This window comes from Pseudovirgaria hyperparasitica (assembly GCF_010093815.1).
Source record: "Pseudovirgaria hyperparasitica strain CBS 121739 unplaced genomic scaffold EJ05scaffold_11, whole genome shotgun sequence".
NCBI lineage: Eukaryota > Fungi > Ascomycota > Dothideomycetes > Acrospermales > Acrospermaceae > Pseudovirgaria > Pseudovirgaria hyperparasitica.
Window position 1 is genome coordinate 685,825 of NW_022985559.1, and position 14,994 is coordinate 700,818.

At 46.8% G+C, this 14,994-nt stretch overlaps 7 protein-coding genes across 7 annotated transcripts; 5 read left to right on the forward strand and 2 right to left on the reverse strand.

The window, feature by feature from the left end:
• The first annotated feature begins 963 nt into the window (after positions 1–963).
• On the forward strand, positions 964–2,712 carry EJ05DRAFT_539446 (uncharacterized protein). The gene is made up of 3 exons (XM_033749519.1): positions 964–2,041; positions 2,115–2,198; positions 2,253–2,712. Exons 1-3 carry the CDS (start codon positions 1,423–1,425, stop codon positions 2,351–2,353), a joined length of 804 nt encoding a protein of 267 aa, XP_033598942.1. The 5' UTR covers positions 964–1,422; the 3' UTR covers positions 2,354–2,712.
• A 140-nt stretch (positions 2,713–2,852) lies between these two features.
• EJ05DRAFT_502000 (uncharacterized protein) lies at positions 2,853–5,534 on the forward strand (the record flags this gene model as incomplete). The annotated part of the gene is made up of 4 exons (XM_033747185.1): positions 2,853–3,351; positions 4,664–5,233; positions 5,308–5,382; positions 5,437–5,534. The coding sequence occupies 4 exons, from the start codon at positions 2,853–2,855 to the stop codon at positions 5,532–5,534; spliced, it is 1,242 nt and encodes a 413-aa protein (XP_033598943.1).
• A 1,277-nt stretch (positions 5,535–6,811) lies between these two features.
• Positions 6,812–7,807, forward strand: EJ05DRAFT_517901 (glycolipid-anchored surface protein 5 precursor; the record flags this gene model as incomplete). The annotated part of the gene is made up of 4 exons (XM_033748689.1): positions 6,812–7,096; positions 7,150–7,212; positions 7,265–7,462; positions 7,553–7,807. 4 exons carry the CDS (start codon positions 6,812–6,814, stop codon positions 7,805–7,807), a joined length of 801 nt encoding a protein of 266 aa, XP_033598944.1.
• A 786-nt stretch (positions 7,808–8,593) lies between these two features.
• On the reverse strand, positions 8,594–9,866 carry EJ05DRAFT_66086 (uncharacterized protein). The gene is made up of 2 exons (XM_033749857.1): positions 9,151–9,866; positions 8,594–9,074 (listed from the first exon to the last, which is right to left on the reverse strand). Exons 1-2 carry the CDS (start codon positions 9,403–9,405, stop codon positions 8,769–8,771), a joined length of 561 nt encoding a protein of 186 aa, XP_033598945.1. The 5' UTR covers positions 9,406–9,866; the 3' UTR covers positions 8,594–8,768.
• A 462-nt stretch (positions 9,867–10,328) lies between these two features.
• Positions 10,329–11,403, reverse strand: EJ05DRAFT_440994 (lysophospholipase-like protein; the record flags this gene model as incomplete). The annotated part of the gene is made up of 4 exons (XM_033741962.1): positions 10,329–10,441; positions 10,489–11,114; positions 11,162–11,286; positions 11,341–11,403. 4 exons carry the CDS (start codon positions 11,401–11,403, stop codon positions 10,329–10,331), a joined length of 927 nt encoding a protein of 308 aa, XP_033598946.1.
• Positions 11,404–11,720: 317 nt separating this feature from the next.
• Positions 11,721–12,692, forward strand: EJ05DRAFT_502004 (ferredoxin reductase-like protein; the record flags this gene model as incomplete). Its single annotated transcript, XM_033747186.1, has 3 exons — positions 11,721–11,876; positions 11,945–12,246; positions 12,302–12,692. 3 exons carry the CDS (start codon positions 11,721–11,723, stop codon positions 12,690–12,692), a joined length of 849 nt encoding a protein of 282 aa, XP_033598947.1.
• Positions 12,693–13,189: 497 nt separating this feature from the next.
• EJ05DRAFT_466858 (uncharacterized protein) lies at positions 13,190–14,802 on the forward strand. Its single transcript, XM_033742826.1, has 3 exons — positions 13,190–13,821; positions 13,869–14,168; positions 14,217–14,802. The coding sequence occupies exons 1-3, from the start codon at positions 13,583–13,585 to the stop codon at positions 14,548–14,550; spliced, it is 873 nt and encodes a 290-aa protein (XP_033598948.1). The 5' UTR covers positions 13,190–13,582; the 3' UTR covers positions 14,551–14,802.
• The last annotated feature ends 192 nt before the right edge of the window (positions 14,803–14,994 follow it).

Here is a 14,994-nt window from a genome sequence, read left to right on the forward strand (position 1 = left end):
CGGAAGATTACCTAGATTGGGAATCGTACATAGATCTTGATAAAGAAGAGGCAGTCGTGACTCCGGACAGCTATGGTAGGTTTTCCGATCTTTATATTAAAATGTAGATCGTTATTAATAAGGTGTTAGTCTTCTTTACCCTTGCAAGCATCTTATATAGGTAACATGGTATTGTGCTTTTAGAGGAGGATTTGGAGGACAGGCGCCTACTAACGCGTCTTCAACGATGAAATTCGAATTCCTAGTAATTAAAATTTCTTTGTTAGTAGTTAAAGAGAAAGAGGACTAGCCTCTTTAGATTTATTATATCTATTATACATACGAAACTATACTAATTAGATTCTTATATAACCAATCTTAAGTAGAAGCACCTAGCTTGATACTTTATTATGAATAAGCTCTAGCGAAAAATAAGGTCTATCCCTACTCTACATGCGCGATATAATATCTTTTCCCTACCGAGCCGGGATTATCTAGTCAAGTTCTATGACGTGGCCGTGCACGCTCTTAACGCTTTGTAGTAACTCCGTACGCAGCTTAAAATATAGGTATAACTCATTAATACTACGGAATATAGATAAATGTATATAAGAGATAGTTATAGTATTACCTTTATCTAATAAGAAACTATATAATCTTCTCTATAGCTACTATATTTTATAGAATTTTAAAGTGATAATAGAATTAACATATGTAGAAAAGTAAGGGACGTAGTAATATACTAGTACTAAAAATCTTAGCTCTCGGTGGAAAAAGTTTTCCACTAGTGATTAGATTCTACGGAGATACTAGACCTACTTTTTTTTCTACGTTAGATGTTATAGATATAGATATATATATATAGATCATACAGCCTATTCTTGCGCGATATAGAATTTTATAGTGACATGCCAAGTCATTCTTCTCGTTAGGACTCGCCTTATATTAATTAACTACTCATTCTTCCTCTTGCCTCGCCTCCTTCCTCTATATCTTATCTTTTAGCATTTCTCTTATTCGCCAATCTTTCACGCTAGTGTCAAGCTAGTAGCGAGAATTCCTAAAAAAAAAAAAAATATGTACTTTTCGTTAAGCACGACACTCTCCCTTGTACACTCTCTCCTTATCCTCGTCCTACTCTTTGATACTCCTCTGGCGGCGAGGGAGAGGCAGCGACTTCCGGTCCCGGACGATCGCCTACGAACTCTAGCGACGGTAGCGGCATCACAGCCGGGGACATTTATTATAAGAGAAACGGAGACGTAATTGAGGTCATTGAGTGTATTCTGTAAGTGTGTAGAGAACTGAGTTCTGGGAGACAGAGTCGAAGCTATTTAACCGTTTAGACACTAGTCCCGTTTAGGAAGCAGTGTCTCTCACTCAAAGTGCCTTCCGACAACAACATTAACTTATGCCGTGCACCCAACGTGCGATAACTATCCGATGCGTCGAAATCTAGACGAAGCTCTAGGAATGGCTAGGCTAGCGTATGAAGGTCTACAAAACTTTGAGATGCTACCAGCGCACCTTAAGTTTGGCTATCGAATACTATTCCAACGCCTAGAACGTGGCCAACAGAATCCGACAGAAGAATTAAACATAGTCACCCGAACAATGAGAAAGATCGCCACCTTGACAGAGACCAGCAGACCGGCAAGCGCAGCTATGATCATCTTCTGCGATGATTCCCGCTGGGAACGGGAGGGCAATCGTGTCAATGTCGATGTCCATCGTACGCGATGGAAGCCTGACCGCGATTCCGATGAGCGAGTGTGGGTCGATAGCGTGTTAGGAACGAGATGGGCTGAAACACCATATTGCCGTCAGCCCTTCGATGGAGAACTAGAAAACCCCTACATGTACTACTACCCCTCGCCGCCTAATAATCCCGATCAGGTCGTAGTCTCATTCTGCGGGAATCAATGGCCCGAGAACAGCTGGGACCTTATCCACGACGGAGATCTCAGTATGCCTATTGATGCGCTAACTATGCATAATCTCCGTGGCACCTTTCTAAGTCCCGAACTCCTCTCAATGTTTTTGAATTCGAACCTTTTTAGTGGTAGGTCCAAGTGTTCCGCGCTCTTCTCCTGGGCATATTTGTCACAGTCCTACGAGTACTAATAGAACAATAGATGAGATGAGGGGAGATAGTCTTGACTGGCCCCAAGTTATACAAGTGAGGCGCCAACAGCAAATTCGCAGTAGAGAGAACTATAGTCAGTCTTAAAGATCGTAAAAAGTGCTATGGTACAATCACTAATGCTATATAGTATTTTTTGCCATTCAGTTTCTCGTAGACCACATGGGCTTAATGCTTGAGCCGGTACCAGATGGTGTCCTAAATGGGAAAGTCATATGGAAACCGACGTGAGCATATACAATCGGATACAATCCAAGGTCCCAGATGAGGATTGTGTGATTAGTCACCCTAAAAGTAAGGATTGAGCTTGAAATCTATACCAAGGGATTGAGATTGTACCGTCTTGGCAATCATTTTGAGGCGTGGATTGAGCTTGTATTCTCTATTGAAATTTTGGCCCAGATTGAGATTGCGCAGATTCAGATTGTATATGCCCATCTCTGCATGGAAATAAGCGATAGGAAAGGAGAGAATCAGAGGTGGTAACGAGCGAGGGGCGACTAGGGGCATGCGAAGGAACTCAAAGGACAAAAGTAACAATAAAAAGGCTCATAGCTTAAGGAGAGCTATTAATCTAAAGATGATACAGGAATTGTATTTTTAGAATGATAATTCGAGACTTGCGCGATTTGTACTTTTGTAGTCACACTATAGGTATATAAACAACCTGTATATTCGCATTAATCCTGTAGTTAGCATTAACCTTACGATACACTTCTCTCTACACACTATGCTCTTACTTATACACCTGCTCGTACTTCTTATAGTACACTTCACTCCCTCGCTGGCAGACCATGACTATGCCTTTCATCCCTCATGCGCTCGTTATCCTTCAATTCGTGCCCATGCCCAGGAAACTATAAGAATAGCCTCACTAGTCTTCGAGACTGTGCAGGATATAGACAATCTTGGTATCGACGATCTGCGCATCATGTATCAGATGACTTTTGAACCAGCACCTCATGATATCGTACTTGTTGCAGAGACTAAACACGCTCTTCTCCAAATGATGCACACAATTGAGGAGTATACAGAGCTGCAAAGTGGGGACAACGCATTCGACTGGCGAAGCGCAGAGATTCTCATCTTCTGCGATGATGACCGCTGGGTACCGATGCGGGACCGTACCGAATTTCCCTCTGGTATCAACTTCCACGGTCACCCTCCCCCTGGGCTACGAAACTCTATGCAGGACCCCGAAAATGTGCTATGGGTTGATCGTGTGATTGGTACGGAGATAAGGGGTCCACCGGGGTGTCTTAGAGGGGGAATGCATTTCAGCACGTACAAACAGCATAATAGCAATCCCCAGAGCGTCACAGCCTCTTGGTGCTCAGGGGGCTTGCCCTCAGAGTCCTATGGTCTTATCCTCGGTCATGATCATAACAATGATTACTTTAGGGAAGATCCGGTCGGATATTTGACCAACCTATCTATAAGTCCTTCATTACTAGGTATTTTTCTAAGCGCGCCGCGTGTCCAGCGTAAGTTCTTCGACATTTCTCTTTCTTTTTATAGACATGCTTATAGCGGTACTACGCATACTAATAGAGTAATAGGAGTCCGCAGGGCCAGCAGTCGGTGGCTATATAGTCATAGGGGCCGTCCCACTGCGGTACCCTTGGACCCTAACGGTATTCGTAGGTCTTTAGTATTCCAAACAGGCGAGCAATTATTAACGTCATACAGTATCCTTTGCCATTTTGGTCCTTGTTTTTCAGCTACACACTGAAGCTTCAAGGCCTAACTAATTTAATCCGTTCGAGTCGTAGTACGGAACGATCATCTATTACATCCTTAGAGATCTATGGCAAGAGGTGGTTACGTGGATGGAAACAGGGAAAAAGTATATTCTTAGAAAGAGAAAGTAGACTTTCTCAGGTGCGGTTACATGAGCGCAATATGCTCGACACTTTACTCTACTAAGAGGCTCAGCCTATCGTTCGTGTATCATGTGACAGATTTAAGCAATGCATATAGCAGCTATAGTGTATTACAATAACTTTAGCTTACATCCTTAGACATAGGCATATACAATCCGAATTCATACAAGCTCAATATGGGCTAAACTTTGAATAGAGAATATAAGCTTGATCTACGCCTTATATGATTACTAAGACGGTGTAACCTGAATCTATACATTGAGGGTAATTAACAACATAATTTCGATATAGACCTTCGGCTCTTACGTAACGATATATGCCGCAATATAATTTTGAATCTAAAGATAGTATAGATTTCATATTTTTAGAATGAGGAGCTGAGATTTGCGCGATTTGCACGCTCCATGCTTTCGTAGTAACACTTTGATAGATTAGATATTTAACTGACCTCTATGCTAGAATCAAGTGCGTATTAGACTTAACATGATATAACCCTCCCCAAGTACAATGCTCTCTCCTATATACCGTCTCGCGCTTCTCACAACGCTCTTTACTCCTTCTCTGGCGGCGCTCTATTATGCCTTTGATCCAGTATCGTGCGCTGAGTATCCTTCGCTAAGTGATCATGCCACGGAAGCTAAAACTATGGCAAGGCTAGCCCTCGAGAGCCTGCAATCAGTACATGCCTGGAGCAGAGATAGCGACCACAAGCGGCTGTTTCGGCAACTGTTCGGACTCGATCGCAATTATGTGGAGATCCAAATGATCAGAGGCTCACTTGCGGATTTCTTTTGGATGCTTTCGACGCTTCCAGAGGCGTTCGGCACAAGGGCTAGAATCTTGTCAATGGCAGACACAATCATCTTCTGCAATGATGATCGCTGGCAGCAGCTACCGGACCGTCCCGAATCTCCCCCTGAGCTACGCAACTCTGAGCTGCCGGTTAACCAACGAATGTGGTTTGATACTGTAGTCCGTATGAGGACGAGGGGCACGCCAGGTTGTCTTCAGGAAGGAATGGATGACGTGTTCTACCCAAGCTCGATCAGGTGTTATGCGTGTACTCAATTCTCATGGTGTGGAAATCGATGGCCAACAGACTCATACCGTCTCATCTCGAACCCTGATAACGGTGCATCCATCCGCGGTTCAAGGATCAAAGACATCACCGGAAATTATCTAAGTATTGTGTTTCTACGTATGCTTATACGCTCGCCGCGCATGCAGAGTAAGTTCATTAGCATTCCTTTCCTTCTTATAGTCATGCTTACGATGGTGCTGTGCGTACTAACAGAGTAATAGTGGTTTTTCACGGGGCGGACGCGGCAATACGCGATCAGTCTAGTAACTCAGGACCCTACAATAGGAAACGTCTTTGTAAGTTTTTAGTAACCTAAGAAGGCTTACCAAACAAGTATTGATCTCATACAGTGATGTATGCCGTGGGGGTCTATCTTAATCACCTAGGCTACAGGTTTGAATGGGATTCTCGTGGTACAACGAATTACCGGATAGTAGGGGCACCTTGAGCTCGAGACTTGAAGACGCATTGCAGGAAGCAATAATGCGCATGAAGACGGAGGAAGAAAGTATACTCTCTCGGGGGGACAGTATAATTACTGGGGCACGGTTGCAGAGGACATTGAGATAAACAGACCATGATCTCCAAGGGTGACAGGTTGGTTGAGATCATTACATAAACTTATCCACTGTTCCTTCTGGACGGGTGTATGTTTGCCTTCGACACAGGCGCAATACGATACGACTCTGTGCTCTAATGAGAGCTTAACCTTGCCGTTCGTGCATTTGGCTTGACTCAAACGGCTTTAGCTGTTATAAATGTGTTCCGAGACGCACACATCGCCCTAAAGTGATATGCTTGTATTCAGAGTTCCTAACAATCAGTTCAGTTCAACTTTGGGCCTCTAGTTGAACTGGACTGAGTCAATTCTGGAGAGGCAGAATTGAAGTTGGACTGATTATTAGGAACTCTGCTTGTATTGATGTTGGAAGAAGTGCCAAAGTCGGCCGTAAGATACGAATACTATTATGTGCTGGTCTATAAGAATCAGACAGGCAGCACAGATCTACAAATAGTGCAAGGTTCGTTATGATCGATGTACCTTGTCCATAAAAAGCTGTACACAACTCCTGAAAGAGGTATAGCGCTAAATATTGCATGTGATGTCACTGTGGGGAACGTGACTATACATAGATGTGTGATATGTTTATAATTCCAACATTAGCGAACCAGAGAGCAAGGAGTGCTTTAAATTTCGGCCATTATGTCAAAAATAGCGAGCAACCCGATCGAAGTGCGCGAGCAGTATTTCTGGCGTGGCGACAAACGAGTGGGTCACAAGCTCTCTCTTCAATTAAGAGATGCGAGGCTAACAAGTGAAGCAAAGTTCCTTATCCGTGGCATCGTGTACCACCACAATGTCACCAGGAACCAGGGAAGAGTGGCCGTGACAGAGCCAAACGATCCTATCGCAGACGACCGACTTGACAGGCTAGAATCCGATATCACCATGTTCAAGGAACTGGGCGTGAACACCATCTACGTTTGTCAGTAAATTCCAAGACCCCGTAGAAAACATAGATCTTTGACTGTCAAGACTGGATCGATGCTACTAAAGAACACGCCAAGGCTATGAGACTGCTCGAAGAAGCGGGCATCTATGTTATTTGCGTAGGTTCCCATCCTGAAGATCCGGTGCGATAGCTGAAAGTCTGAGAGACACTGGCAACAAATGAAATCAGTATTTCACGGATAGATCCAGTTGGCTCCTATACCGCTGCTCTTATGCGACATTTCTTCGAGACGCTCGACGAGATGGCCAAGTTTCCCAACACCCTTGGCGTGATGGTTGCATATGAGTTGATCAACGACACTCAAAGTATGAAATGCGCACCTGTCTTGAAAGCAGCCGTGAAAGACCTGAAAAAGTATATGAGATTCCAAAGTGAGTCTACTGGGCAGAGGGTCCTTCCGATTGGATACGATGCATCGTCAGCACGTTTGCCACTATTTGAGACGTTATATTACTTGTCATGTGGCGACAGTGATGCTCGGATTGACTTTGTGTCTGTAAGTCGTGCATGTAGAGTGATGTCTTGAGATTATCTCTGACACGTTGACAGTGCAAGGGGTACGAGTGGGTTGGGAGTAAGTCCAGCATCAAAATCAGCGGATGGCAGACACTGGTGAGAGCATAGTTTGCGATTGTGAAAAGTGTGCAGGAGTGACAGTTTGAAGATCGAACAGTTTCAGCATCTTCCTACGCCTATATTCTTCTCCGAGTACGGCACAACCATGCCCACGTACACTGTGAGCGCCACGACGGAGTCACGCGAGTTCACAGAGACCTCAGCCTTGTTCTCCCCGGCAATGACTCATGTGTTCTCGGGAGGTTGTGTGTACGAGTTCTGGAGGAGTAGGAATGGATATGGTATGGTCAAGATGCAAACAGAGCGAGAAGAGATGATGGAGAGAGATAGCGAGACACTGTCTAAACAAGAGCTCGAGGAGAGATATGGGGATGAGCTTCAAGTCTTCCAAGGCGGAGCAATTGTGGAGAAACGTGCTGGTCCGTTGGGAATCATGCTTGTGTATGCTGATTTCTTCAACTACCAGAAACGTCTGGCAGCAGCGCGAGAGGTGGAGCCGAACACGCTTGCAGCGCACACAGATCGCACAGGGTACGAGCGAGTGTTTGAAACGGTGCAACGACGCGATATTGCCGACATGGGCGAGGTTCCAGATAGCCCTATAGATTGGGCGCAATTTATCAATCTGTGATACTTGGTTCGTTTCACGAAAGCAGTTATGCGCTGAACATACCGGCACAGGTCTCATGTATACAACACCATGTTCATACCACGCGTGGTTGTGCAACGCAAACTGTCATGATGATGGACGAATTGAGATATAGTTGCATACACTTCGTCACAACAGTCTGCTCCGCTGATAATGATATCATCCTCCGCCAATGATACAGTACACCTTTGTGCTTTTCCTTATATGGATGTAAGACTGAGCTGGTAGATCCTGGCCTCCATGTTATCATATCATCCTCAAGCGCATTGGATTTTAGTTATGCAATTGACCGGAGAGTGACTCTGACTCCTAACATATTTACTTGCACAGTGACGACAGAGCCTAATCATTGCACCTGCGCGTGTCCCTGTCAGATGTCAGCATGCAGCATCTGATTTAGCGCGTCCTAGCTTGAACGATCCGAGATGAGTCTTCTTCCGCCACAAAGCTAGCGCTCACCATCACCACCAATGGGAGATCCATTATGACGTTGTCTAGCAGCTTGTATGTGGTCCGAGGCCCATGGCTTGTCGAAATTGCGGGGTGGCTCCAAAGCTCCTGAGTCCCTCTGTATGTGACAAGTCCTTGGCACATGGCATGGGGGGTTCTGCGATAGGTGTCAAGAATGGAAATGACGAATGTGAACGCTTTTAGGTTCTGAGAGAATGTGAGAATGAGAATTATTCACACTGAACGAGGTCAGTATCGGTTTCAGGTAAGGCGAAATGATGGTTTAAGGATTTCGACAATGAGGTGTCATAGAGTCTGTAAAGCTCTTGTATTCATGATGTCTGGGTATCGATTATAGAGTTATCTTCATCACGCCGCTGTTGCGAACCGCGGTGAGAGTGAAAACAGGTTATTAGTGTTTTTCATCAGTGACGTCGATGGATGATTGTTGGGCCGTCGCGTAATCTCGTGCTTCTGCCTCCAACATCGAAGCTTACACCACCATCTTCCTGCTGCCACGCTTTTTTGCGAAGAAGGTCACTCCGATAGCCATAAGGAACATGACCATGCCGAGGAATAAGAAGACGTAGTCGGCTTGTCCTCTCTGGCAGCGGCCTTTCAAACTGTTCGCCCGTGTTTGGACATCGTCTTCATCGTCTCCAGGCCGTCCTCCGGTGCCGCAAAGTCTCTCGCCGTCCTGCTCGATGCATCCACCGTTGACGATCTTATTATCGAACAGGGAAGGGTAGTTCTGTAGGCTAGAGCTGCAAGATAAACCCTTCATAGCCACGGTAAGTGCCTGTGGCAGTCAGTGGACAAGGTCAAGACAGGGCACACGAATAGCGTATAATCAGCCCGGCATTGTTACTACTTACAATCCCACCCGCGAGGAAGATCAGTGCACTCAAGGCGTCAATAGCGATGATAACCAAGGCCGGGATAGCTTCAATGAAAGACGCGATGAGACCAATTGCAGCAGCGACCAGGCCCCAGCCGCCACAAAATGCGGCATAACCAGTCGTAGCAGGTGCCTTGCCTACTGCTTGCCATTGAGTCATGCTGACTGACAGTCCCAGAACAATCGCGGCGAAGATGAGCTGGAAAGCTCGAGTGACGAGTGTAACAATCATGTTGCAAGTTTGGTTGATCGGGTCGTGTCGGAGGTGTGTGTGTATTTTCGACGTCTGGAGTAATTCTAAGCACAGATGTGTCGACAGCAATTGAAATGTTGCAAAATAAAGGGTGGAGCGCAATGGATGCGGTGTACGCAGAGATGGGAACCTATATATCCTTTTAGCGCAGCAATATTACAACACCAGCCTGTGGCTCTGTTTCGTTCGTTATGGCCCAGTAGCACAGCCCAAACAAGATTAGCAGCAGCCGTTGCTTGGAATGATTTGCTCATCCATGACGAAGGAACGGTAGCGACTTTCCAAGTTCGCCAATTTTGGAAAGGCTAGCGCATTGATGCCTACAGATGAGATCAGCTGCATCCCGATGGATCTGTTGAAACACGTTAGATCCCAAAGCCACGTTCTAATTGTGGCGGGACACTCATTGGATATTCTCCAAAATTAATAGATCTTTCAGCACGAGGCGCTCTATGCTCATCCACTAGGACGTTGTGGTATGACGCGTTGAAAGTTCGTGTTGACAAGGGCTGTTCAACGGCAATATTTATATCTGCAGTGCTGCAGGTGTGTTCATTCCATGATGTGTCAGCTACCCCATGTCGATCGGGAGTTGCCCGAAGCTTTAAGCGACTTACAATAGCTTTCGCCTACCAACCAATAGTGAGTACACTCGACGCCGATTTGCTAGTGTTCCAGCCAACTTACAGGAAGGCAGATTCAGCCTCGTGGATAGGCTACGCTGCATGAACGATCAAAGTTCCACGCATGAAGAGAGCAGACAGTGCCTGATGATGCTAGCAGGGATGCTGATGAAACGGAGACTAAGAAGTAATAAATTGTGACCGCTTCAGGCCGTGATGTTCTATAGTCCATCTTTGCTATCTTTGACAGAGATGCGGTATCGAAAGTCGAGAAAATGCTTAAAGCTTCGGTTGCACCCCTTCATCAGCCGTGGTATCATCGGTCCTCTTCAATATCCATTCAATGACGTCGTTCGCAAAAGTTTCACGGTCAGGCGATGGTTCGAAGTGTACTGTGAAAGTAAGTCCAGAGAACAGCTGATTGGAGAGGCGCACTCACATTGATGGTACCAACCGTCGTAAACCTTGAACTCAAAGTCTTCTATGTCCTTCTTTTCTCTGTCGCAGAACTTCTTGGTCGCATCGAAACTGCATACCCTGTCACCAGTGCCGTGGCTAACCCACATTCTAGTCCTTCCGCCTTGGCCTCGCCCTTCGCTGATCCTCAACTTTCCGCTCTCCAACAGATCAGCTCTTTCGAACATCCCCGCTAGTCCTTCGAGGGTGCCCGTATCGTGACACAGCGGATCATCCACGATGGACTGATTGTTTTCTGGGTCTCTTGAGATATAGTCCGCTTTGAGCTTATCGGTCCTCTGGAAATTTGGTGCCAACTTCGCAGCCAGTTTTCCAAGTGTTAACACAAGCTTCAGTGGTTGTGATGCCGGATCGAGACCGATGAGGGGCGCCTCTGCAAGATATCCCCTTATATGCTGACGGGTGTCTGCTGGACCCATCGCTGCGTAAGTAAGAATTTCACCGCCGCCCATCGAGTGGCCCATGAGGAAGAGTGGCACAGATGAGGGTATGAGCGTATTCAGGAAGGCTGTGATGTCGGCATGAACGCGAGAGGTAGGACCTGTCAGGCCTCTTTCAGAGGGTTTCTGTACAGAGCGACCCCATCCACTGCATGTATATTAGTCATAACCAACATTATTCAAGCCGTCACATACGCCTGGTCAAAGGCACAAACTTCGATGCCGTTTGATGCTAGAGTCGGGAAGAAAATGCCGTATCGGCCGCAGTGGTCGCTATAGCCGTGCACGAAGGCAACGCGCGCTTTCGCAGGTCCGTCAGTCTACCTCTATTGTCAGCTTCTGAGTTTGTCATTATAGCGGGGAGTGAGTGCAACCTTCCATGTCTTTGTATATAACTTTCGATCTTCGAACTCAAGCGAACCCTCTACTGTCGACATTTTGCAGAATATTGTTGGACATGATGGGCAAATGAGATTACAAACTTGTAACCAGATATAGGCCGAGGCTGACTAGCTAAAACTATAAGCTTATCGATAAGAGTAATCCATCTTAGGACTGCTGCCTCAGCAACAGTGAGGCATTCATGAATGCAGCTCCACCTCGGCGGCATCACAATCAAGGTCATCTCTTACCACGCCGCACACCTGCAGTGGACGCATAAACTGTTGAATGCAGAACGATGCGTGCACGCGGTACAAGAGTCTCCTACAGTCTGTATAGATCGAAAGGGCCTGTATACCAACAGAAACGCGCAATGGCAGCAAAAGCATACCTTAGTCACCAGGAACGAACTGCCAATGAGCCGCGGGACCCAACACTACACAGCGTCAAGGTCAGAGATATCGAACAGGTTGTTAATAGCATTAGACTCATTCGGCTTGTCCCGAATGAAACACAGCCCACAATCAAGGTATGTAGTATATATGCCTAGTGACTGAGGCATGAAAAACGGTTTGGATTGAAGTCTCACATTCGAAGTTTCTGCCTGGTCAGTGGCTTGATGTACATATTCCTGGAATATACAAAGCTGGGGGCTTCACACTCACGTCTACACCAGAAGACTTGTCTCCCTCAACAGATGATGAATACCCTTACTTGGAACTAGCGATTCAGAATGCTCCAAGCAATCCTGCTGCCGCTTGGCTATGGCGTCCTCAGCATGAGATACTGAAATCGGATCTTGACGTTAGAGTCGGCGGAAGCTTTACTTGGCCTCCATCTACCATCAAGCCTGAACGCATACACAAGGTCGTTCTTGTTGCAGGTGGGATAGGCATCAAGTGAGTATTCGCAGCCATGTCATCGGAAACTTCATAGCTGATTTTGTGCCTGCAGTCCGCTCATATCGATATGCTCTGCATTGAGTAGGAGTAGCCACATCAACTCCATCAAGGTGCTGTATTCTACCAGATTGACGACTAGTTCATCAAAGGTTTTGTTTCTAGAACGTTTGAATGCGTTATCACAGAAACAGTCGACAACGACAGTCCAACTTTTCTTGACAGGGTCAACGCCTCTTGAGAGAACGTGTGAATCAATGAAGGCTGCTAAGTTGCAGCGAATCCGACTCGACGATCTGATCGATGCTATTGGCCCAGCTACAGGGAGAGCTTCTACCATCTGCTATGTTTGTGGCCCATCTAAGATGACCGATGATGTCGTTAAATACCTTGCGGCGCAGGAAGGCATGGATCGTTCGCGCGTGCTTTGCGAGAAGTGGTGGTGATCAGACCAATCTTATTGCGGCAGTCAGACGACACGGGCGTATAAATGCAAGAACAGATAGCTAATGGCATATCACGGCGGCTATATGTTATCGCCGGGCGCTTGCTTCAGAAGAAGTGCTCAAATCTAGCCTTGCGGCTGTCATGGACCGACCGATGCGGACATCGTGAATCATCTGACCATAGAGCAAGAGATGGTTGTACGTATCAAGCTTCACACGAACGTGTCGATCACACCCTCGATCAAGAGTGTGGTATAGGATAGGAAACGCGAAGCAGTGATTTAGATGATACTGCAAGAACTATGCTATGCGGCCTATGCCTAGCACTCTGCGGAAGACTTGGTTGCGAAAGCGACTACGACGACAGACACCCGAATGGATTAAGAAGAGTAGGGTGGATCAAGCAACCCCAGGGCAGTGGTGTGATGAGTGCATTGATTGGTCCAGTTGCATTCGACCGGTGCACGCTCCTTGCATTGGTGTATCCCACGTCGACCATTCAGAGGCTGCATGCTCTCTGCCAGCGAGTGAAATCAAGCTGTTGCCGCCGTGCCCATGCTGGTGATAAGTCCATCGCGGTGATTCGAGCCTGGAATGGATACTGAACGGCGGAAATATGAAGAGCTCTCCACCTCAGCCTTCTCCGCATCTTCAATCCTCCTGCCCGCGACCATCAACCACAATACAATAAGTACAGCCCGGATACTCGTGTCTGAAGTGGTGACGCTTTTGCGCACAACACCTCGACCGAAACCTGGAGCTCATCTCCTCTACGGAAAAGCGTCTGTGGTTCTCGCTGAACCCCGCCCCAGCTGGACGTCGTCGCAAATAAGCGCCGACCAGACCGCTCCCAACCTCACGAACGTTTCGAAACATCATACATCCACAACATGATGTTCTTCATGTCCAGGAAGTGGAGGGTTCCGCGAGTGATACTTGGCTTGATCATTTTCGAGTTCCCTCTTACAGTGGCCTGCTTGACTTTGACTGGAATTGCTGCGCCCAATTTATACAGAAATAAGTTATGGCAGACTGGTGGAGATTTGGGCTTCAACAGCAAGCCGATTACAATTGTCTACGCTTATGCCAACTATCGTCCCGTCGATATACCACTGGTCTGGAGCCAATTGTATGTGATCTAGGCCTGTCGACAGCACCCTGACTGACATCTGATAGCTCAACCAACTTTAACCTCGTCATAAGCGTCCTCTCCATGTTCCTACTCCTCACAAAGATGACAATGCACATTCTCGGCACATTCTATCCTGTCATGTCCCTCATCGTCCATGGCCTCCTTGTCGGACTCTGGAGCTATAGCGTTCATGTACAAACAGCGCCCGACACCATCGATCGTAATCGAATCAACAATGGTGTTCCATGGTATATTTCCAAGAGCTGTAACGTTGCGCCTGAAGGCGAGGTCAGGGGTTACTGCATGCAGGCGAAAGGGTTCTTCGCCATGACTATCGTCTCTCTGTACGTTCTTATACTTGAATGGGACTCATTCAAAGCTAACGTCTACAGGCTACTCTTTTCTACCCATTTCATCCTTGCGCTGTGGTCGGCAATACCTACCGAAGACCAGAAAGCAGCCCGGAGGACCAAGATTGAAGAGAAGAAGATGTTCTCGCCAGGCTCAGGCTCTGATTTTAGCGCCGAGGATGCGTGGCAGCGGCAGTGGGAGATGGGTCAGATTCCCTCCACTCCTGGAACCACAGGTGGGATCAAGAGCCCGTTCACGCCACGCACGCAGGCATTCCACAACCTTGGCGGCGGCATGGACCAAACAGAGCACACGCAACCACGGGCCAGTGGTCTGCCTCTCAGAGAACGTTTCGGAGAATTTTATCGACAATAATTCCGCGTAGGTGCATCATGTGACCATGATTCGCTCTGTGAAACACATTGAGCATGCAACTTGATCACGGTTTGTGGGCTTGGGAAAATGGAGTAGAGGTCTGGGCAGTCCTAAGAGGACGGATTGATACCATGGGCACGACGCCGTTTTTGATTGTCTTTATAACCACATCTGAAAGCATACACGAACGCCATGTGTCCTCTATTTACTGTCGAATACTAGCCGAATATTTGAATAAATTTTTATCATGAGTTCTGTGTTCAGAAGAATGTAGAGCACTGCTACTGATAATACAAGGCAGACTGATATTTTACCAGTAGCTTCTCGCTCGTGCCGTCAAAGGTATATTTGCGCGTAATCGCAGTCGAGGTGAGTGGGAGCGCTCGTACGCGTTGCCCCTTGCAACACTAGCGTCTGAGCGCAACGTGCAAGACGGAGTTGAAG